Source organism: Esox lucius, chromosome 21 (genome assembly GCF_011004845.1).
Source record: "Esox lucius isolate fEsoLuc1 chromosome 21, fEsoLuc1.pri, whole genome shotgun sequence".
NCBI lineage: Eukaryota > Metazoa > Chordata > Actinopteri > Esociformes > Esocidae > Esox > Esox lucius.
The window spans coordinates 10,080,788-10,105,272 of NC_047589.1; the positions used below are offsets into that span (position 1 = coordinate 10,080,788).

Here is a 24,485-nt window from a genome sequence, read left to right on the forward strand (position 1 = left end):
ACGTGTCTATGACTCGACGGTGTGTGTTCCGAGAACATTTTAGATGTATGTGTGTTTCGGTGTGAGATGAGGAGAGATGACAGTCACTGTGATAGGCCACACCGCCGTTGTCATGCTCTTACACACACACACACACACACACTGTCTGAGACCGTGAGTGGCTGATAAATGAAACACTCGTGCCAAGGGCTTTGGAGTCTGGTCAAACAACAAGTCAGCCCTCATTGACCTGTGTAATTACAGTGAAGCTCAAATGGACTTGGCGTGTGGGTACATATCATCAGGCGTCAGATCGCTTGGAAGTTAGATTTCCTGTAAGTCTCATTGGATAACGGCAGCTGCTAATTGACTGAAACATAAAGTTCAATGTTAATGGTTCTCTGCGAACCGTGACCAATTTTGTGTCGTATATGACGTAAAAACCTAATCAAGTCTGCTGCCCATGTTATGAATCACTGCTGTTCTTACAAGGACCTGTACATTTTAGACATGAGCGACTTATTAAGCTGACAGTTAAACTTTCTGTCATCCCACATACATAGCTCAGGGCCGGTCCGGTTGCACGGGTCACTGAAGTCTGACCCTACGCAGAGTGTCTTGTTGTCCTTTGGCCTTTCTCATAGAGCCCAGGAAATTGCACTTGGTGTTCTTGGCCGATAGACCTATCTACACACAGACACGCGCACACATGTTTTATGTTGCCCCAAAATCTGCGGCATAACTCACATTGGGATTTGTGCCTTTTCTGTTTCTTCCAATTCCTTTAATAATTCAAATAACTGATGTTCTGGATGAACTCCTCAAAAAAATCCGTTTTAGAACTCTCTGCTGCGTGTGGAGAAATGGAGAAATGATTGATACATGCACTCATATCAAATAACGCGGGAAGATCTTTATAAACCTTGCTTATTTTATATAGAAACTCTGATGATCTGTGGTCAAACCTAGGGCCATCATTTCTTTTTGGTCTTTTCTTTTAATCCTTATTTTACCAGGTATGTTCACTAATACCCTTCAGACTTACAATGCTGCTTCAATAATGTGTCAATGACAGCACCTGATAACCTTTCAGACAATCTAAAAGAGTGGCACATTAGAAGGCTGTTCCCTTTCAGACAAGAGAATTTTGCCCTGGCATTGAATGTTAGTACTGTTTCCCTGAAAATGTTACACGTTGCTGCTCCATGTACTACGTCTTGTTTTCATTTGGTTGTTTATGGTAGATTAGCAAAATGCCTTTCACATCTACTAGATATCGTGTTAGGTCATGTTACAAATCAACCATGATGTACTTTGAGAGAGCGGTGTGCACACAGGCAGCAGGCAGACAGGCTGATACAGCTCAAATTTATTTGATTGACATTTCAGGTTGCCAATTGACAAGCGTTTAGTCCCGGCCCTGTATTCCCACAATCCATATGTCTGAAAAGGGGTGTAAGAGCATATTTTCATTTACAGCGATGACCTGCGCTGCATTCCCTGAAAGACTTGCCGGCTCAGGGATTCGATCTAGCAACCTTTGCGATTACTGATCACGTGCTCTAACCCTGCCAACCCTGACACTATGCCTTTGCTGGTATGTGTGTGCTGGTGCGCATCTGCGTGGGGAAGTTCAGCCAAAGTGCACCGCAGGGGCACTTGGTAGGACTGTCCATTGTCCACTCCTATTCGTTTCTCTTCGTCCATGTCTCTCCCGGTGGTCATTGGCGCGTGGCGGTGTAATGACGCGCTGCGCCTCGTTCCTCTCCCCTGTGGGGCAGCTCCCATCGGTCAGGCTGCTTTCCAAAACTGCACACCTGGTCCAACGCACTACACCACTTTACAATAATGCATGGGGAATGGACGGCGCCAAAGGGGGCTCTGTTTTATACCTCTGTAGAGACTGCTGCTCTTATTTACTGCGATGCAACTTAGTTCAATGGGCCGGAACACTAAGCGGTATGCTAACAGCCGGCCAGTGTAGACAGGCGGTCGGTGAGATGCTCTCAGTGAAACGTCACATAACCTCCCTGGTGCCCCTTTTCTCCCTTCAAAGCAGGTGTTCTTAAGTCATTTTCCAGCAAGGGCCTCTTTGGTCAATAAGATGTTTGTGTGAACGCCCCTGTGACAAATTAATACAATTCATAATGTAATTGGGGGGGGGGGGGGGGGGGGGGGGGGTGCATGCTATGGGCCAAACTGAAGGCGACCAGCAATCCGGGCTGTCAACCGTTATTGTTCATATTTTATAGAAATCTGTAAAATGTGAACTCAAATGTAAGCAAGGACTGGGGTCAGGGATAGGTTAGGTTGTAATGAGTTCCAAAGTGCCAGAGCACCTGACGACTCCTGTTCTGGTTCTTCTCCCCTGTGTTTTTCTGGATTTTTTTGTTGTTATTCTGTCTCTTACTGTTCAAATAAACCTATCATTAAAATTATAGACTGATCATTTCTTTGTCCGTAGGCAAACGTACAAAATCAGCAGGGGATCAAATAATCTTTTCCCTCACTGTACCACCAGTATAGGCAAAAGTTTAAAACAAGAAAAACACTCATTGTCAACTTTTGCTCATCGTGTGCTAATATTTAAGATAGCGCCCACCTCTTTGAATTTTCTATCACTGATAAAAAAAAATTGTATTTGATTTATCTAAGGCTTTAGAAACATTTAATTATAGGTGCACACTTTGGGTAGTAATGTTCTCTAATTGTATTTTGTCAGGAAGTGCGGCTTTGTCTCAGATTCTGCTGTTGTGCAGTGATTGCACTGCATCTGTACCTAAGCTTTGTCAGAGGGTTTGATCAATGACCACAGGCCAACAGTTTCTTTGCAATACTCCCAGTATTGCATGGCTTGGCAATGATAGGTGCTCAATGTATTTTTTAGTTTCCCTGATGTAATCGCTCTGTTTGAATTGTACTTATTTGTGATCATTCCAGTTCTTCCCTGCATGCGTTGTTTGTGGTTCTGGATATGGAGAAGAATATTCCAGAACCCTGCATACAAGGTTACGATTGGGTTATTTCCTGTTGAGGGATGTCTTGTTGGCAAGTGGACCATGCACCTCACTGCCATAGCATTATAATAGGGTTTTTGTTTATTTTGTTTGTGTCTGTTCTACACACACACCCACACACACACACACACACACACACACACACACTATCTCCGACCCCGCCCATCTGGATGAAAACAGAAAAACAATCTCTCAAGCCATACATTTTTGCTGAGTGTTAATAAACCAGACTTTTTGTGCTCCCTATTGGGGCAGTGTGCCACTTGTTTGCTAATTATATAATATTTGTTTGCTCAAGAGACAATTGCTGTTATTCCTCTGCATGTGTTCTCTGGAGTTTCCCTCTACTTTTAAGATGCTCCTGCCAAATTAAATTGGCCGTTCGTCCCATTTGTTCATTTCTTGCGCTGTAAGCCGACCTCCACCCTTGACTGTCCTATAGCACGATTGTTTCTATTATATGTTAGAATGTTTTGAGACAGATTTTAATTGGTAAGTCTGTTTTCGTAGGTCTTTAATTGGCTAAGAAAGCTGCCCTTGATTGTCTTTCGCTTCATCTGTGGCCAGGTGAAAGTTCCCTGTGGATTTAATTATCTTGCCAGAAATGTCTAGGTGTCGTTCTGTGTTCTTTGTAAGTTGAGCCAAGTAAAAAAGTATTCTACTCTCACATCTCTCACTCTCCATCTGCCCCTCATTCTCTCTCTCTCTCTCTGTCTTTTTCTCTTTTCTCTAAGAACATCCCCAGTGTTTTTTTTTCCTTCAGAATACTTTTTCCCTCCATCCTGTGCAGTAGTCTATTATCCAGAGAGGGAGATCTTAGCGCGGAGAGGAAGGTATTGTTGGATAAAGGATGTGTGGAGTTTCACCTCAAGATCAGTCAGCCCAGCACCAACTCCACCTGTCAACAGCTGCCACCATTGCCTGGAGAGAGAGAGAGAGAGAGAGAGAGAGAGAGAGAGAGCGCCTAGTGGCCTGCCTGTTTCACCAACAGTGTTTGAGAGAAACTGGCCAAATGGAGAGCGAAAGGATGGTTTAATTAAAAACAACCTTGGGAATGTATGTAATATAATATGCTTGTACTGTATATTCACAGTAACCATGGGGAAAGCTTGATCTGTCTGCCCGTAACATGAAGTGTAGAGAAAAAAAACACGGAAACAGCCTTGGTGAAGCTTATCAAATGAGTTTATCTGCAAATCAGTGAAATGTTGGTTTTGCCCTTCAAAGTAACTTCGGATTCTAGTGCAAATTGAAGGAGGCTTATCTTGGCAGAGTGCCTAGCGGGGGGTAGAGAGAGCTATAACCTGGGGTGACTAAGCTCCAGCAGAGCGAAGCCCTTATCTATGCTGTACAGCGCAGGGTCGGGTTAACTTAGCTTGCTGGTACCAGTGTATAGAGAACCACCTGGGAGTCACACAGCATTGACAGTTACTTTTTTGGCTAAGGCACCATGTTTGAGGTGAATCGCCCTAGTAGGAGGAATTACCTAATGACTCGAAGTCAGGGCCGGCTCCAGGCATAAGCGACATTAGTGGTCGCTTAGGGCCCCTGACCACTAGGTGGCCTCCGACTGATAGGGGATTTGGGTCCCCAAATGAAATGTAGCATAGGGCCCCCAAATGGCTAGAGCTGGCCCTGCACAAAGTCATTCGAAACCTACTGAAAACAAATTCCGAGAATTTAGCGAATACACATGAATGTAGCGTAGCTAGCTAACTAATTTTTTTTTGCCCAAGTCTGATATAGTTCAATGGGGCATTAGCTTAGCACGCAAACTCCTTAGGACCAGCTCAGCACAATGAGGTTGGCAAAGGAGTCCAACAAGCATCCCTCCTCAGCCAGACTAACTCCCATTAACTGCCAGTAGACCAGACTGCAGGACCTATAGCTGTCATGGGCCTATGGGGGTCTCTGCTGAAACACAGGGGAGGAGAGCGAGTGAAGGACATCTAATCTGTTCAGAAACAGGAGACTTGCAGATGTTATGTAGAGGAATGACCGGTCCATGGAGAAAGATAGGGGCTTGTAGCGGTCAAAAGCCAATTGTAAACCGGTGTGTTCCAACCCTGAATGCTTTGGTGCATTATGTGAGACCAGATACCATGGGTTTTTTGTTTCCAACACTTCTGTAATTGTTTCATTATAGCAATAATACATCTTGCGAGTTTATGGTATATGGCCAATATACCGCTGCTAAGAGCTGTGTCCAGGCACTCCTTGTGTCGTCATGCTTAGGAACCGCCCAAGGTCACATTATTGGCCATATGCCACGCCCCCTTGTGCTTCATTGGGTCAATAAAGCATGTGCAACGTCACCTATTGAATGTAATCACGAACAATGTCAATGATCTAGCAATGAGCTTAGTTGTCCAAAGAAGAACTGGGTTTCCTTTAGATTAAAAACCTGTATATTCTATCACTGAATCCAGTTGTAAGTTAGTCCCTAAACCCCTTAAACTGGAAATGGAATTTGTCCTGGTGGAGGCAGGCTAATGGTTGGAATAAGGGAAGATTTTTCATATTTTAATGTCCATGTGAGGACCTCTGGTCCTAGTTGGATTTGTAAAACGAAAACTCTCAAACACACTTCTTCATTTCTCTCGCATGCTCTCGTCTCTCTCTGTTTCATCGGTTTACCCCCCCCTTCTGGTCTTCACCTCCACAGCCCTCCCTCAAACACAAATCCAATGAAGGCAAGCAGCAGCACATTAATCACTGTCTGTCACACGCGCGCACGCTCACACACAACGAGGAAGTCATTCCTCAGTGCTCCTCAAAGTCAGAGGTTTGAGATAATAATGCCTTAGCTTGCCTTTGCAGCCATTCCACAATACCTTCGAAGTCCTGTTTCTGCCAACATCTCTTCGGCCTTGTCCCTGAGCAATCTTAAAGGTGTAGTCAAGAGATTTTCATTCCTATTAATCTCTGTATCAACATTGTACGCACCTGTTGTTGTTCTGGAGATTAGGGACTGATTCACTTTACACCTGGTAAATGCTCAGTAAATCACATCATAACAAGGCTGCTGCCTGTGATGGTAATTCCATGTATCGACACTCGGAGTAAGGGACACAGAGACAAAGTTCTCTTGGCACATTCTAACCGTTTTATTAACTATTATGCACATATGAGAGACGTGTCAACCGCTTACACACACATAATCGTCTGAGGAGTCTCTGACTCAATATAGCTCATTGAACCGTATATATCACATAGAAAAAGGGGTGTGATAAGATGCAGCCATCTGTCCTGTGTCACATAGGTTTTACCCAAAGGGTCGGCTGTCCCCCCACCTTATCCTTCCTGCCATAATGTTTACTGTAGTGTTTACCCAAAGGGGCCAACTGACCTTACTCCCCCCAAGGACCACATTCCTGAGGAACAAAAGACTGACACCCTTCTTCTAGGCAGGAGGACATGGCCCAAATACTAGTTAATCCTCTGATATTATACAGACGTGTGTCACAATCAAAGTAAAGATCTACATACCAGCCAATGGAAAGACAGACATTTCTCAAATGTACCTTAGTTCACAATTACCATAACATGCCTCAAAAAGGCTGTCTCCTAGCACCTTATTCCCTACGTAGATCTGTCCGTAGTTTAAAGTCGTGGGCTAAAGAATAGAATGCCATTTTGAGACAAATCCCTGTTCTCGGTCAGTCAGGAACGGGCAGTAGTAAAACCCTTTCAGGGAAGGAGCGGGGGAATTAATTATTGAATAGATAGTAAAGGCAAGCTAATGAATAAAGTCTGCCCCATTTAAACCACACACCAATGCTTGTTAGGGCTTCCTGTCCCCACTGTGGTTTATTCATAAGGCTTTGTAAACACAGTCTCACACAGCTTTACACACACATGCACACTTTGCTGGTATTTTATTCATGACAGTTTGGGGACATTCCCCTGAGGTGCAGTGTGACCCCAGAAGCACGTGTGTCTGTGTGCGCAGGGCAGCCATGCGTGAACATAAAACCTCTAGAATTGATAGGATCCCTGTGGTCGCATGCATGGGGGTAGTGTCTATGACCATCTCTCCGGTCCGGTCTCCTTTAGCTGCCAAGGCTACACTTGGGAGAATATAGTTTTAGGAAGAGACCGGTTGTAAATCCCCCTAGGCTCCATGATGGAAGACCTTCCTGTCCGGTCTCTCTCACCACTCATCCTACCTGGAGGGATGATTCCATATGCTTGGTGTAAGCCCAGGGTTATACAAGCACTTTGTGTGTGCGCACGTGCAGCATTTGCTAAACTTGTTTACTGTACTTGTATAGACGATTGCTTGCACACACAAACATACCCAGTCTCACAGTTACACACTAACATGGTGTATTTCCTACATTTTTTACCATTAAAGAAAATAAAAAGAAGTACCCTTTACCTTAGCAGTCTGAAACTGTCAAAACCTCGCTCAGCTTCTAGGCCCAGGCCATTAAGGCCAGGGTATAACTTGGTCGTGTGGCTTATTGAACTATTTCTCTTAGTCAAAAGTACTGCGCTCGAAAACTTCTAATCTTTCGCTTTGAAAAAAAGAGGGGGGAAGAGGGGTGGGAGCGGTAGTATTACCACTGGTCAAAAGGAGGCGCATGGATTTCTGACCAATCACATTAGGTGAACTTAAGCAAAACGAAAGAAACCAAGAAAGTAAATAATGTCCGTGAACTGCTGCAAATCATTCAGAACATCTGACCATGCACCCAGTTTGAAATGGAATCATGAATTCACCTTGAGACTGTTACACAAGGTGCCAAACAATAGGACATCATAGTAAATAAATATAAAATGTGACTTTGGTGCATTGACCCAAATGACCCATGCTACTGAACACTGACCTGTTACTATTTGTGTATGCTTTTTCCATGACTTTTGCTATTGCAAAATCACTATATATAGTCCTTGTCTTAATGCACTGCTCAAAAAACTTAAAGGAACGTGTAATCATCACAGTATAACACCAAGTCAGTTAAACTTCAGGGATATCAATTTGTCCTTTTAGGAGGCATAAGCAATTGTCAATCAGTTTAAACTGTTTTGGTACAAATGAAAATGACAACAGATGCACTGGAGAGGCAAAGCAAAACAACCCCCAAAAAGGGAATGGTTTTGCAGGTGGTGGCCACAGACAATTGCTTTCTCCTTATCCTTCCTGACTTATTCATCTCTAGTTTTCACAAAAGGGTCTGGTGTGCCCGTCTGCAGCCAGACCCTTCTCCTAGTGTCCTTGTCACTACTGGTAGCATGAGGTGGTACCTGCAGCCCATTCAGGTTGCACAGGATGGCAAATCCATATATACCGTCATATGAAGGTTTGCTGTGTCTCCCAGTACAGTTTTTAGAGCATGAGAGAGATACCAGGAGATTGGCCGTTACATGAGGAGAGCTGGACAGGGCCGTAGAAGGGTATCAACCCAGCAGCAGGACCGGTATCTGCTCCTTGTGCACTGCCAGAGCCCTCCAAAATGACCTCCAGTGTGCTACTGCTGTACATGTTTCTGACCAAACTGTCAGAAACCGACATTGTGAGGGTGGCATGAGGGCCCGACGTCCTCTAGTGGGACCTGTGCTCACAGCCAAGCACCATGCAGCTCGATTGGCATTCACAAGAGAACACCAGAATTGACAAGACCACCATTGGTGCTCCGTTCAAGATGAGTGCAGGTTCAAGCTGACCACATGTGACAGACATGAAAGAGTCTGGAGACGCCATGGTGAACATTATCCTGCCTGCAACATCATGCAGCATGTCAGTGATGGTCTGGGGAGGCATATCCTTGGATGGTCGCACAGACCTCCATGTGCTGCTGTTAGGTACTGGGATGAAATCCTCAGACCCATCGTCAGGCCTTACGCTGGTGAAGTAGGCCATGGGTTCCTCCTGACGCAGGACAACGCCTGGCCTCATGTGGCCAGAGTGTATTGGTAGTTCCTGGATGAGGATGGCATTGATGCCATTGACTGGCCCTCAAGTTCCATCTGAAGTAATTTTGTTCTCAACGAATTACACCATGTAACGTAAAGATTTTCATCTATTTTGTTCATCGAGAACCGATGTGTGATATGTCTTCCCTTAATTATTTTGAGCAGTGTATATTCTATGTTAATTTTATATTTTCTTTTCTCTTTACATAACATGTTATTTTGGGTGGGAGAGGAACGAGTCATAAGTAAGCGTTTTGCTGTTGGTGGACACGGCTGTCGGCAAAGCTTGTGACATATACAATTGCATTTGGTTTGATTTGATTCTCTTGTAGTTAAGGAGTTAAACATAATTGAGATGTCAACTCTAATCCATTTAATGGGTTTACGGAGGCTAAACGACAGCTGTGTCGTCTCATCTGCCTCTTGGCCTCAATACATCCCCAGGCTATAGTAACAGACTTAAACAAAATGCTGCACGAAATTACTAAAATATTACCACTTCTTAATTTACAGATTAACATGACTTCTGGAGATTAAGGTAACCAGGACATTGGAGGAAATCTTAGGAGCTGGGCCTGTTTTCTTAAACCTTCTCAGAGCAGAATTGCTGATCTGAGATCAGGTCTTCTCGTCTCATGTCCTCTGATTTATTTTGAAGTCCAAACCTTTCCTAGATGAGTGAGTAGTCCAATTTGTCGGAACACGTAGACTGAGCCGGCCAAGAAGAGTGAATGTCTCTTACTGAGTGCTTGACTGACTGACTGACTACACACTGTTATAGTGTAGTGGTTAGAGACGCTGACTGCCATATAGTCGACTGGGGTTTGATCCTTGCCATGGACCAAATAAAGTAGGCATTAGGAATTGTTCAGGACAGACAACAAGCTGCAGTAGCTACATTACAACGATCAGCCATAACATTAAGACCACCTGTCTAATATTGTGCAAGTCCCCCTTTTGCCACCAAAACACCTCACAGTGCCTCTGCCGGCTTGCCTCCTTCCCATAGTGCATCCTGGTGCCATGTGTTTTCCAGGTAAGCAATGCACATGCACCTGGCCATCCACATGATGTAAAAGGAAACGTGATTCATCAGACCAGGCTACCTTCTTCCATTGCTCCGTGGTCCAATTCTGATGCTCACATGCCCATTGTAGGCACTAAGCCGTGGACAGGGGTCAGCATGGGCACCCTGACTGGTCTGCGGCTACGCACCCCATACACAACAAACTGCAATGCACTGTGTGTTTTGACTCCTTTCTATCAGTACCAGCATTAACTCTTTCAGCAATTTGAGCTACAGTAGCTCGTCTGTTGGATCAGACCTCACAGGCCAGCCTTCGCTCCCCACATGCATCATTGAGCCTTGGCCGCCAATGACACTGTTGCCGGTTCACCATTTTCCTTCCTTGGACTGCTTTTGATAGGTACTGACCACTGTCACCCCACAAAGGCTGCAGTTTTGGAGATGCTCTGACCCAGTCGTCTAGCCATCAGAATGTTGGCCCAAAGTCTCTAAGATCCTTATGCTTGCCCATTCTTTCTGCTTCTAACACATCAACTTTGAGGACAGAATGTTCACTTGCTGCCTAATATATCCCACCCACTGACAGGTGCCATGACAACAAGATTATCAGTGTTATTCTATTCACCTGGCACTGGTCATAATGTTATGGCTGATTGATGTATATAGTAAGCCTTACTTAAAACTGTTGACGGTTATATTGCAAATATTTCTGGTGGATTTTCGAAGTATACATCTGTGCATGCTTTTTGGGGTGATGTATATCACAACCCCTTGCGCAGTTATCAAGGATGGGTTTCCAAGATTCTCTCATAATTTCACTTGACGATGAAGTCAGTTATCTTCACCTATATTGATTGTTATTGTATCAATTTCATATATAGAATGTATGGTGTTGTGCTATGAAATGAAATGCTGAACACTCTGCACACGTACAGCTTGTGGCGTAGTGGTTAAAGATACAGCCTGTCACATAGGAGAACCCTGTTTGAATCCAGCAAACAACGTTTATTCCTTCTAATCGTGAGCCGGCTCAATTAGGCTTGTCTGGTTCCTTTTCTTGTTTCTTATACATCCTAGAGCCTTTCTGAATGGTAGATCTGACGGTTTATTGAAGTCGCTGCCAAATCACTCTCCGACATGACCTTGTGTTGCATTAGTAGTGACAGAGATATAAGAAGCACAAAGTCAAAGTACACTGCCTCGTTCCTGGATTTACGCAAAGCTCTCCCACACAGCACACACTCTCACACTCGCACAATTGTATGTGCGTGTGAGTGTGTCTCTGTGCAAGGTTGTCTCTGTACGCTCGTCTGTGTGTGCGCTGGTCGTCCGTGTGGCCCAGTCCAGTTGAACCGGCGTGATTCTCTATTTCGGAGGTCATTAGCGTCCCGATCCGAAGTGAATGGTGATTAGAGCAGTGGGGAACATTTGAACAGGGTGTTCTTCTATTGCCGCTATTTAACAGGGAGGGGATTTAATGTGACACGACACTGGGCTCTCTCTCCTTGGCCACGTGCGCGAGTCACCGCGCTTATTTTGCCTAACTGCCTATATCCCGTGTTCCCAAGCTGTCGTCCCGAGCCGCCATCGGGCTGGCCCCTCATCGTTAGCCTAGTCCTTAGGCTACAGTAAAACAGCTCTCTTTCAACCAAAGCCCGCTAGCTGTGTTTGGGAATGTGTTGGAAAACTGGCATTGCTCAATGGGAGAGCAAGGGTGGATTTTTACAGATCTTGCAAACCGGTCTCGCCTTAGCTCTGCAGGAAAGATTAATTGGATTTAGTCAGATTCGCAACCTGTTGTTTTTTTGGGGGTTCTTCCGTTCAGTTAGTGGCAGAGTCTCTTTGACGTTGTTTATGCGTGCGTCAGCGTGTGGGTTAGGAACTGTGCGCCAACATTCATCCGTCCTATTAATACACTGTGTCTAATGACGCGTACGGAAAGCAATCAGCATACAGCAGAGAACGCGCTGGAGGAACACTATTAATAACGTTAGGATATAATACATTAGACCAAGAGGGATCCTTGCAGATGGACTCGACATTAGACGTTTGTCCACGTCCCACAATGTGACCGTTTGTCTTTGTCTGTGTGAACTGAAGTGTCATTTATAGGAACTGCAAGACCCCAGATGCAGTGAATCATTATCACCCTGTCCCACACCTTTCTACGAGGGAAGAAGGAATTTGACATCTGCAAACACCATAGATTGACAATATACCACAAACCCCTGAGATACATTATCACTATTATAAACTGGTTATAATTAACGCAAATAGAGCTGTAAATATAGCGACCTCATGCCCAGGATACAGAGCGTCTTATAAACCAGGTTGTTTAAAACCTGAATGCTGATTGGCTGATAGCGGTGGTATCAGTCATTGAGACCTGTATACCACGGTATGACATGACATCACTTTTTACTGGTCTTATTGCTTTGGTAATCGGTTTATAAGAACAATAAGCGTTTGTCAATATACCACGGCTAAGCTCTGTGGCCAGGCACTCCACAATGTGTTGTGCCTAAGACCAACTCCTTGCTGTGGTTTACTGGGCAAATACCACACCCCCTTGTGCCTTAATGCTAACATATACCAAGGCTATCGACCAATCTCCATTCAGGATCACACAGTTTGAAAATCTGCTGTATACCAATTTTCAATTGGCCAGGCTGTGATTGACTGCCCACATGTTCCTATTTTGTGTGTCAACCTCTTTGGTGAATAACAGGACTTATTATTGGACCAAAATTCCAGCCTCTACAATTAAGTTATAATTACAGCAACATTAACTCTCCTCCACCCACGCCTCGGGTTCGTTCCTGCATTTTTGTGTTTATGCTAATAACACCCCAGTGACCTTCAGCTTTATAACCGTTTTAACACCAAACATTTTAATTATCATCCTCTCTATCAGTAAGCGGTGGCCGGTTTTAAAACTTAAGGTAACAACAGCGGGATTTTTAGGGGTTTTAGAGAATGTGCAATACACCCCAGAAAAACAACCCCATTGACCTCAACGCAACGCACTGGGAACTGAACAGACCATACACCGTAGCAAAATGCTTCCCAAATAAGAGAATATTATTGTACAAGTTAAGGTAATCCCCCAGTTTATTTCCCAGTTTCTTGTGAACACCAGCTGTGAGAGAGTGCTCTGTTTAATCATGCGAAGTTGGAGATGTGTTTTAAAGCTAATGTTGGCATGAGGATAAATTGTTAGGAAGTTTGTGTATAGTATTTAGAGGCTTTGGTGGAAAGCTTCGTTGCGATAAATCTGAGAGTCTGTGACTACATGCGACAGGAGGGATAGTAGTTACTGTGCTAAACGGGTATATTTTTGTCCCGTAAGTTACAACTCCTATACACACACGCGTGCACATGAACGCGTAAGCATGTTCAAGCCTGGAATGGCAGGGTCCTCGATGGGAAAAGTCAGCTATCACGTTAATCGGGGAAAACCGGCGCAACCGAGATGGAGCACTTTTTTCCCACTCTTTTGCTAACACTCTCCGTTTTCAATTTTTAATTTGTTACAGCGTCTCCAATTATTCCGCATCGCCGTCTTCCCTCTGCTTCCTCACATGCCGTCTCTCTGTTCGCTAACTCCCTCCCCCCCTCTCTCTCTCACACTCTCGGTCGGGGCAGTGAGATGAAGCAGGAGCTGTTGGAGGAAGGCAGCCGGTGCTCCATCCTCTCCAAGCAGCACCGTTTCAACGAGCACTGCTGCATCCGCTGCTGCGCGCCCTTCACCTTCCTGCTCAACCCCAAGCGGCCGTGCCTGGACTGCCGGTACAACGTCTGCAAGACCTGCTGCACCTACAGCAAGAAGGACAAAGCCTGGCTCTGCTCCGCTTGCCAGAAGACCAGGTCAGTGCGCTGCCGCTTTGAATCCGGCTTACCGCGGGAATGAATGAACGGAGATAGGCGTGAGGGGGGAGAACGTGGGGGAGAGGCAGATAGATATGCCGGCGACCGAGAGAGGGGGATAGAGAGACGGCAGGCGGGGAAGAGCGAATGGAAAGGCTGCCGCCATACGCGTCCCTCTACCCGCTGTCAGTGCTTTAAAGAGTTAGTTACAGGGGCAGGGAGGAGAGGACTGCAGGTCGGGGGGTGGGCACAGGCAGAAAATGTGCCTGTGGGGGGGAGAGGGAACCGCTTGTCACGCCTGGTTCAGATAGGGCTCATAAAGAGGGAGCAGAGGTGTAGGTTGTGAAGGAGGAAGGTTGGGAGAGGGTTGAAAGGTGTGTGAAAGAGAGATTACTGTACTGCAGCTAGGAGAGTCTGTTCATCCGTCTGTATGTTGGTTTGTTGGGTGTCTCAGCACAGACACCCAGACACCTGCACAAGGCTAACAAGGCTTCCTCGCATTGAGCGGACTTGGGAGGTGTGATATACAGGCTGTGCTATAGGGCTTGATGAGAACCTGAACAGTGTTTTTCCTGGCTGCCGGGACTGGGTGTGTCTACTCATAAATGCACATGGATTTCATATAAATGTGCGTGTGCGTGTGCGTGTGTGTGTGTTATTAGATAAACATGTTCATGCCTGAGGGGAGGCTTATATCACCACCATCTGAGACCCTGACATGGTGAACTGTAATGCGCTCCTCATTGTAGCACCTCTGACAGTCATATCACAAAATGTGTGTGTCCGTCCGTGTGTATGCATGTGTGTGTGTGTGTGTGTGTGGGTGTGTGTAGCTAGTGGAACATTTAAAAGGTGGCGTAAACGGGACTTGCTTGCACCCTCTTCTTCCCTCTTTCTTTCTCCATCTTCATGTCTTCCACTCTTCTTATCTCGCTCTGTGATTGATTTTGCGGCACAGTATCATATTAGACGCCCAGCCTTTTTATGAGACCGGAGGGTGGGTCTTTATTGACCAGGTTCCAGGTCCGTTAGTCTCTCTCTGCCCTACAGTGTGTCTCTCATTGTCTCTCTGTCCATCCCCCCTTCACTCTTTCCCTCCTCACCCACCTCTTTGATACTCCCTAAGGCTGGCGACTGTATCTCTCCCTAGCCTGCTAACGGTCGTGAAATTAGAAGAGGCGACGACGCCTCCAGCTTGGCAATACGCTCATTACTGTTCCGCCTTGGTCACTAATGTAAATTATATTAAGCGCTTTCAGGATGTTGGAGATCATCATGACAGGCTACATGTAAACACTTCACTTTCATTACCGCGTCACATGGTCTTAATCCATAATGGAACCGTGTTCACTATTTAGTACACTGCTTTGGACCAAAATTCTCTATTGCCTTGTTTCCATTGGTGCCAAACGCCAGTGTATTCCTCCAGAACTACAAGGCTTTGGGTTTCCACTGACATGGACTGGCACTGTTTGGCTGTCAGCCTGTTAGACAATGGTTGTTGTTGTTGTTGTGTTGTTGCGAGGAACCAAAAAAAACGAATCTGTGATATATTCGGTAATAAGTAAAAGTTCAATTCTGTAGCTGCCAAGATGATACTTCCAAGAATTATAGACATTCTAATGTTTTCGGTACTGTGAAGCAAGGTGACCTGGGTTACTGATGTCAGCATCCTGGCCCATTATTGTAACTAAACCTGTGTATTTAATGCCATTACAGTATCTACTAGTTAAAGCAACTTGTTTAGGCGTGGCCTGTTAAAAGATTTAGCAATTCAGTTCTATTGCTATTGCTTCTTGAGGAGAGGGTCTATAAAAAAAATGGTGACTTGTTTGTGCCAAAACCGCATGGCCTTTATGTGAAACAATTATGCCTGTCCTGAGCACACTTCAAAATGATCAGCAGCCAAGCTTTGAGGTCTGTTTCTACTGGATAATATAATGTCTGCTTTCTGGAATCCTCCTCAGTAACAACAATCAACCCACCATACTACAGTCCTAAAGATCAGTGTATATGCAGTGTGTATACCGTGCATTTAAAAGTAACACAAATATATGTAACAACTGCTGGTCATTGAGGGTCAAACATGAATTGGTTTGAACTGCTTCAAAAACACACTTTTACTCCGGCATCTCTGTTTTTAATCCTGCCATGTCTACATGCTGCTCCATGCTTCATCTCTGTACGGGTTATATCATGGTAATCTAGAATGGAAACACAGCTAATTCATTGGATAAACACAGCTAGATATACATTTAATGAACTTGGCAAACTAATTGTTAATAAATTGATAGCTGTTAGCTGATAGCTCTTGTTTAATGGTAAGCACATAATATGACTTAGCTAATCTAAACAAAGTAATACTGGAATTGAAATGCAAAAACACTCATTTTGCTAATTCGTTTTATGCTTGAAAATACAAGTTTTATAAATGCATAGCTGGCTGCAGTAGAAAAAAACTTTGGTAACTACTGCTGCATTATGCAACTTGAACACATCAATGCTTGGCTGACTTATAACTAGACCAATACCTTTTCATTAGGTTGCTTCTTCAGGAATAGCTACAGTAGCTGGCTTAAAACGCAAGTGTTTTTGACACAATGCGCAGAACTTCCTTTGTTGATCTGGATGAAGAAAATCTGTCTCGGACATCATGTACATCAATTCATCTTATTGATTAATATTTTTGTTTTAAACCGGAAGCTGGGTTATGAAAGAGTGGAAAGTTCACTCCTCCATCCCCACCCTAAATGGCCGACTGATGTCCTTAAACCGTGTGTCTGCTCACAATACCAGAATTACAACATCAGCAGCTTTGGAAGAAGTTATTACAATTTGATTAGTCAGTCCAACTGCTTAAAATGATTTTGCCGCAATGCAATTGAAAAGGTCTTAGCCATACAGGTTCCTTCTCCTACATTATGCAGTGCTTGGCCCAGTGCCAGTGTAAAGATTTTGGATCGCTGTTGTTTCAGTATATACTCTAGAACAGGGGTGTCAAACCGGTTCCACGGAGGGCCGAGTGTCTGCAGGTCTTTGGGTTTTCCTTTAAATTGGTTCCCAGGTCAGACCTGAACAACCAGGTGGGGGTAGAAACTAACCAATTAGTGAACTCATTAATCAATCAGGTACAAGGTGAGAGCGAAAACCTGCAGACACTCGGCCCTCCGTGGAACCGGTTTGACACCTGTGCTCTAGAACATTCTCTCAGCCTAATTCCAACAACGACTGATCATCTATCTTTCCCCATTGTCTTATCAAGCAGCTTGCTCCAATAGTACAGTCAGCTGTAAAAATCGACTTCGGTAAAACTCCACTGACATTCCGTCACCTGGCCTAATATCAGGTATTCATACCTGGGTGAAGCCTCAGACTGTGTTGTTTGTGGCGGGTGGCTGTATTGTGACTGCCAATGTGGCTTTGTATTTCTCTTCTTCGTTGCTGCTGTGCTGTAGTCTACTGCTCCAGGTGTTTATAGACAGCATGTACACCACCATTTCAAAAGTTAGAAATGTCCACATTTTGTCCATTAAAGTAACATCAAATTGATCCGAAATACAGTGTAGACATGTCTAATGTTTTAAATGACAATTCTTATTTATCTAAAACGTTTCTTGTTTATTGTTGGAAATGGAGGATTTTTAATGGAATGTCTACATAGGCGTACATTTTTATACAATATATTTTTTAAAACATGCACAAGAACGCTCTAGCCAGAGACATCTCAACATACAATTATGTGTTTTTATCAAGATAACACAGTAATGCTCAGGCTCATATCCTTATTTTGGACCTTATGTAAGGTCAAGCAGCAGTGTAAGTGGTCACCACCAAAAAGCTTTTGTTTGTCTCGTAATGGGTCACCACTGGACAACACTGCACAGTAAACTCGGCCTCATCTCATTAATCCCTTTTATAAACAGCAGATTCGTTTATACACAGTATAAAGAAATAGGCGCCCAAACTCTTCCTAGAAGCTACCCCCGGCATTGTCTTATCTTCAACATTCTTTAAGCCGAAGGTTAAAATACAGTACTGCTCTTTAGCCATTTAGGAATATATTGAAATATTTGAGTGTGTGTCCCCGTTTCCATTTTCTTCCATTGGGACTCCAGTATAGATGTGCTGTAAGTGGCTGGGATTGTGTCCTCCAGGCTGTGAGGGGAAGTTGTGAGGGAAGATGGGACTGAAGGTGACGCTAGCTCATTCTCCTGCGGTTCTCCACTGTAGCGACAGGTCTGTCACACTGCCTACCTTTTAAGTCCCTGCACCCCTACACACACACACACACACACACAGGTAGTCACAAACACACACACATGGCCCCACAGGTCCAGAATGAGCAGGTGCATTGAGTGTGACAAGTATGACCGTGTCCACTCCGGTTGTATTAAGCACACCGTCCATACACACAACGACAGAAACACACACACACCCAAACGCACAAGAATGTTCACTGGCCTGAGATATTTCTGTCTTTCTAATGAGAAATACAATTGTTTTCACTATGTGGAAAGTCTTGTCTTTCCTGCAGTCTTTCTCACACACACACACACACACACACACTCTTTCTCTAGACACAGAGACAATTTCACTACCTCTCAAGGAAAATGGCTGGAGGAGAGGGAGAGATGGAGGAAGGCTGGTGAAGTGACAGAGTGTGATGCAGAGCCATAAACCGCCTCCCTATTCTCCTACCGAGCTGACACTCTGGTGAATTAATATGAAATCCGCTCTTCTTCTCTCCCTCTCTCTGAAGTTGCAGCATGCCATCCTCCATGCATCCATCTGTAAGATGAAGTCACCAGTCTCTTCACATTTAAATTTCAATCTCTCTTAAATCCGACAGGATGGACCTCACTCGATTGCAGATAAGAATGTGCCCGTTGAAAACTCTTCAAGGTGGATTGAAGAGAGACATTGCACGGATGAACGTCAGGCTTAGTTGTTGACTGGCAATCTTTCAGGCAACTGAGTGATCAGTCTGACTGAGGCTAAATCTTATCATTATGGTACCGCTCTTTCTGACTTGGAAGGGGAACATGACTAAATCCGGAAAACCGTCAAATCCCAAGTCACTTTTTTCTTTTTACTCCAACAAATTAGCTGAAATACTTGCCCCATTACAGACATAAAAGCTATCATTGATGCAGTTAATCGCTGTTTAATTTCAGCCGTCTTTTTAAAATGGGCAAAAAAGCCTACTGCTTAGAAGGAGCTCAATGCTGGTGGGGAAATATTAAAGAATGATTCGAAATATGGTAGTTGAGGTTGTTGTTTTTTTTTTTGTTGAGGAAATTACATCTTTATTCACTGCTTTCTCTCGATACCCACAGAGGCTATACAATTAGAGACAAATCTTCTTAAGTGCGCTTTGCCCCTGCTCAGTAACACACATCTTGGTATTAACATCATATTTTGAATTGCTTAACACTCACCTTGAAATGTTCTTTCCTATTTCTACTCTTCCTGTGTCTGGCAACTATTCTTGTTTTCTTGGTAAATCTTTGACTAACATTTTTAATCAGTCGGGGCTTACAGTGGATATAAAAAGTCTACACACCCCATGTCAGAACATTTTCCACTTGTAATGTGACCTATATTGTGAACAATTCAATTGAAAAACAAACTGAAATCTTCGAGGGGGAAAACATAAAAATAAAAACCTTATAATTACCTGGTTGCATAAGTGTGCACACCCTCTTATAACTGGGGATGTGGCTGTGTTCAGAATTAACCAATCACATTCAAACTCATGTTAAATAGAAGTCATTACACACCTGCCATCATTTAAAGTCACTCTGATTAATCACAAATAAAGTTCAGCTCTTCTAGTAGGATGTTCCTGATTTTTTTTTTGTTTAATCTCAGAGCAAAAGCCATGGTCCGCAGAGAGCTTCCAAAGCATCAGAGGGATCTCATTGTTGAAAGATATCTGTCGGGAGAAGGGTACAGAAGAATTTCCAAAGCATTTGATATACCATTGAACACATCATCAAGTGGAGAAAATATGGCAGAGACATTACCAAGAACTGGACATCGCTCCAAAATCTATGAAAAGACGAGAAGAAAACTGGTCAGGGACGCTTCCAAGAGGCCTACAGTAACATTAAAGAAACTGCAGGAATTTCTGGCAAGTACTGGCTGTGTGCTACATGTGACAAACATTTCCCGTATTCTTCATATGAATGGGCTACGGGGTAGGGTTGTAAGACGGAAGCCTTTTCTTACAAGAAAAAAATCCAAGCCCGGCTGAAGTTTACAAAAACAAACCTCCCAAAATCACGTGGGAAAATGTGTTACGGTCTGATGAAACCAAGGTTGAACGTTTTGGCCATAATTCCAAAAGCTGTGTTTGGTGCAAAAACAACACTGCGCATTACCCAAAAAAAAACATACCCACAGTGAAGCATAGTGTTGGCAGCATCATGCTTTGGGGCTGTTTTTCTTCAGCTGGAACCGGGGCCTTAGTCAGGGTGGAGGGAATTATGAACAGTTCCAAATACCAGGCCATTTTGGCAAAAATCCTTCAGGCGTCCGTTAGAAAGCTGAAGAGGAAGTTCACCTTTCAGCTAGACAACAACCCAAAGCACAAATCCAAATCCACAAAAGCATGGCTTCACCAGAAGAGGATTAACGTTTTGCAATGGCCCAGCCAGACCCCAGACCTGAATCCAAGTGAACATCTGTGGGGTGATCTGAAGCGGGCTGTGCACAGGAGATGTCCTCGCAATCTGACAGATTTGGAGCACTTTTGCAAAGAAGAGTGGGCAAATATTGCCACATCAAGATGTGCCATGCTAATAGACTCCTACCCAAAAAGACTGAGTGCTGCCATTAAATCTAAATGTGCTTCAACAAAGTATTAGTTTAAGGGTGTGTACACTTATGCAACCAGATTATTGTACGGTTTTCATTTTTCCCCCCTCGAAAATGTTCGTTTTTCAATTGAATTTTTCACATTAAAGGTGGAAAAAGTTCTGACATGATTTATCTTTGTCTCATTCTTTTACATCACAAGAACCAGGCATTTTAACAGGGGTGTGTAGACTTTCTATATCCACTGTAGGCCTAGGCAAAAGCTTTTGTCATAGTCAATCATGTTTTTTTGTTTTTCTTGCAGAACAGGGTTCTTATGCTTGTATATGCATACATTATCTTAGTGTCGTCACAGGCCATTGTGATTGATGGGTTCAAGTCTGAATTTAGTAATATGTGTAAAGCTGGTCCACAAGGTTTTATCCTGGGACTTTCTACTTATATTAATGTTATTGGTACATTTCTTTAAAATTATGCATTTTATCTATCTATGGATGATACTATCATTTTCAATGGCCCCTGATGATTTGGCATTGTCAAGATTGCATTGTGATGTTCCTGCAGTACAGAAAGCCTTTGTTGATTTAGAACTCATTTACAATACTGGGAAAACTAAATACATGTTGTTGTAAGAATGTCCCAGATCTACTCTTTCATTCATTGAATGGCTCTCAAATAGAATTATTTCTGTGTAGCCATACTTTGGAATTTGGACTGACAACTATTTAACATAAAAAAAATAGACATAGGAGCTTGTTAGATATTTGGAAATACATCATTTTTATTTTACAGAAAAATATCTTTCCTTTTAATTCACTGTTAAAACATTAAAATGTTTTATTGATTTAATTTTAAAAAATGTGAGGAAAAGCCCATTATGATCCACAGTGTCTTCACAGTGAATCCCGGACATGAAGGCAGCCGCAATTGGCACTACAACCCAGAACAATCGACATAACCTGATACAGCAAACATTTACTGTACACTCCTGAGGAACAGAGTCATGCATCAGTTTTGATGTTGTTGATGGGCACTAACACATCGAAGGGAAGCATCCATTGTAAAGCTATTCCAAGCCTCTGATGCTCAATTGGAGCAGGCAGTTTCTCCAGACTCCATATAGGCCTGGGGGAGTTCAACCATCTAGTTGATTGTGTGTGGTTACTGCCAGTGAAGGACAGCAGGCCACAGAGATGGAGAGGGAGTTCAGCAAGAAGGGCTTTGTAATTGAACACACGTCAATGTAACTGTCATATGAAGCTGAGTTCTAGCTTTAAACTGGAAGCAAGCCTTATTGCAGAAATAAAACCCCAACTTTGGTGTGAGCTTCCAAAAGACTATTCTTATTAACTTCAGGACAGCCGTCAAACTGTACAGCAAGGTTTCTAAAGGATGACACCTTTTCAGTGGATGTGCCAGCAGGGGAGAACATTTTAACTTTCTCTGAGAGCAAGCTCTGGTAAAGGTCATGATTGTTTTTGTACTCGAGACCAGTTTGCGGCCATGTAGAGGAGGCCAGAGGAAACTGAAAGGGCATCTTTAGCTCTTAAATAGCCTGAACAAGAGAGAGAGCATTTCACTAGGTGACAATATTGCCTGCTATCAGACACAACCTTCTTGGTTCCATCCCATGTTTTATGTTAATCCAAACTGAAGCTAATACGAATCCCTGGGGAACTCCAATCATCTCATTGTCTTTCATGATTCCCATTGACAGTTTTGATACTCATCACTGTATCCTTATTAGAGGAACATAGGCTGCGTTATTACAAGTTTTTTACCCGTTGACTCTTCCTCAGGTCTTCACTAAGTACCGAAATCCACATTGAGTTTTAGAGCCACTCTGGCAATTTGAGATTTCAATGCGTCCATTTTCCTGAGGGTTTGTGATGAGTTGTACTGGGATGAGCTGAGATTTTCATGTCGCTTTATGTATCTGTGTTGCATGTATAAAACATGTAACACAGATCTGTTGCATGGCACCAGGCACCTGGAAATTATAGTGGGGTAGGGAACAATCATTACTCCATGAACTAAACAGTAGTGGAGAACAAAGTGTGTGTTGCTGGGCTGGGTCGGTATAGAGTATTTGTGTGTGTGCAAACACACACGATGTGCAGCTGTCAATATTCAGAGTTTCGCGATTAGGATTCGGATTGCCTAATCCCGTCGTAAAAAGGTTATGTGCAAATGCTCTGTGTTTGAATGTGGGAGATTATATACTCTATAGACTATCATAAGTGCACATTTGCACACATTGGTTTTTGACATGCACTAAATATCATCTGATTGCTTGAATCTAATGGAAAAGAACATCCACTAATGGAAGTTGACACACAGACTACGTTCCAAATGACATCCTGTTCCCTATAGGGCGCACTAGTTTAAAGTAATGCTCTTCTGAGAATAGGCTGCCATTTGAGACGCTAGCAGACAGCCTAGCAGGTTGAGCACAGACCTTCGGCTCAAATTTAATCATCTCCTTCTCTGCCACCCCGGACTTGTTCCCCATACTCGTGAAAGGCCACTGAGTAGCGCTGCGCCTTCCTGATTGGTTTGGGGAATAAACAAACACAATTAATTTCCCCTCGCGGCGCCCCGACACACACACACCAGAGCGCACACGCATTTCATGGTGGCTCTGACCAATAGCGCTGCGGAGGGGTCGGTAGGTGTGGTTAGGTGGAAGAGAGCGACCACGACAGGCCTTCTGAGGGGAAGTGACAATTGTGAAACCGTAGGGAAGAAATGAAAAGAGAAATGGAGACCGGAGGGGAGACTAATAGAGGAGGAGAAATGGAGACCGGAGGGGAGGCTAATAGAGGAGGAGAAATGGAGACCAGAGGGGAGGCTAATAGAGGAGGAGAAATGGAGACCGGAGGGGAGACTAATAGAGGAGGAGAAATGGAGACCGATGGGGAGACTATGGAGGAGAAATGGAGGGGGGGTGGGGATTATTTATAACAGTCAGGTGACATACTAGTCCCAGACAAAGTGTCTGAGCCCCGGAGTGCTGACTGAGTGGATGGCTGACTGATTTATCTGCCAACTGACTGATTTACAAGCTGTCTGACCCCGCTGACTGACTGAGATTCCTGAACTCCTTGCTCCTTATGAGCTACAGTTCAAATCAAAACTACAACTACAAATCTCCCTCTAAAACTCCTTGCTCCTTATGAACTACAGTTCAAATCAAAACTACAACTACAAATCTCCCTCTAAAACTCCTTGCTCCTTATGAGCTACAGTTCAAATCAAAACTACAACTACAAATCTCCCTCTAAAACTCCTTGCTCCTTATGAGCTACAGTTCAAATCAAAACTACAACTACAAATCTCCCTCTAAAACTCCTTGCTCCTTATGAGCTACAGTTCAAATCAAAACTACAACTACAAATCTCCCTCTAAAACTCCTTGCTCCTTATGAGCTACAGTTCAAATCAAAACTACTACTACAAATCTCCCTCTAAAACTCCTACACTGTCATAGCTACATGTCTTCCCAAAACCCATATGAGCCAGAGTTCTACAGTATTATTGCTGAATCTCTTCATAGGACTCCTTGTTCTTTGAGTTATTGCTACACAGCATTGAAAATAGTATGTGTGTATGTGTGCGAGTGCGCTCGTCTATGCCTGTGTGGGTGTTTGTGTGCTTGACTAATGTGTGTGTATTCAAGCGTGTGTGTTGCACTGGCATTTGCTGTCTTTCTCTGTCTCTCTAGAGATGGAAAGAGTGTGAGATGGGGAGGAGAGATGGGAGAGCGAGATAGAGAGGAGGAGAGATGGGAGAGCGGGAAGGCACAGGGAGTGGTATCATTGAGCGGAGCGCTGGGTGTGGACTGGTTCCTTATATCAC

General features: G+C 43.8%; 1 protein-coding gene across 5 annotated transcripts in view; it reads left to right on the forward strand.

Moving 5' to 3' along the window:
* The window catches only part of myrip (myosin VIIA and Rab interacting protein), a 129,898-nt gene that overhangs the window by 53,935 nt on the left and 51,478 nt on the right, over nucleotides 1–24,485 (forward strand). For 2 of the 5 annotated variants that reach the window (XM_010899468.5, XM_034289422.1), the window contains exons 1-2: nucleotides 12,731–13,040; nucleotides 13,588–13,809. In XM_010899468.5, the coding sequence (XP_010897770.1) occupies nucleotides 12,919–13,040; nucleotides 13,588–13,809 (344 nt within the window). In that variant the 5' untranslated portion in view covers nucleotides 12,731–12,918. Of the gene's footprint in view, nucleotides 1–12,729; nucleotides 13,041–13,587; nucleotides 13,810–24,485 lie in introns of those variants that run through there. The other 3 variants (XM_010899470.5, XM_020042018.3, XM_020042019.3) reach the window with 2 other exon arrangements.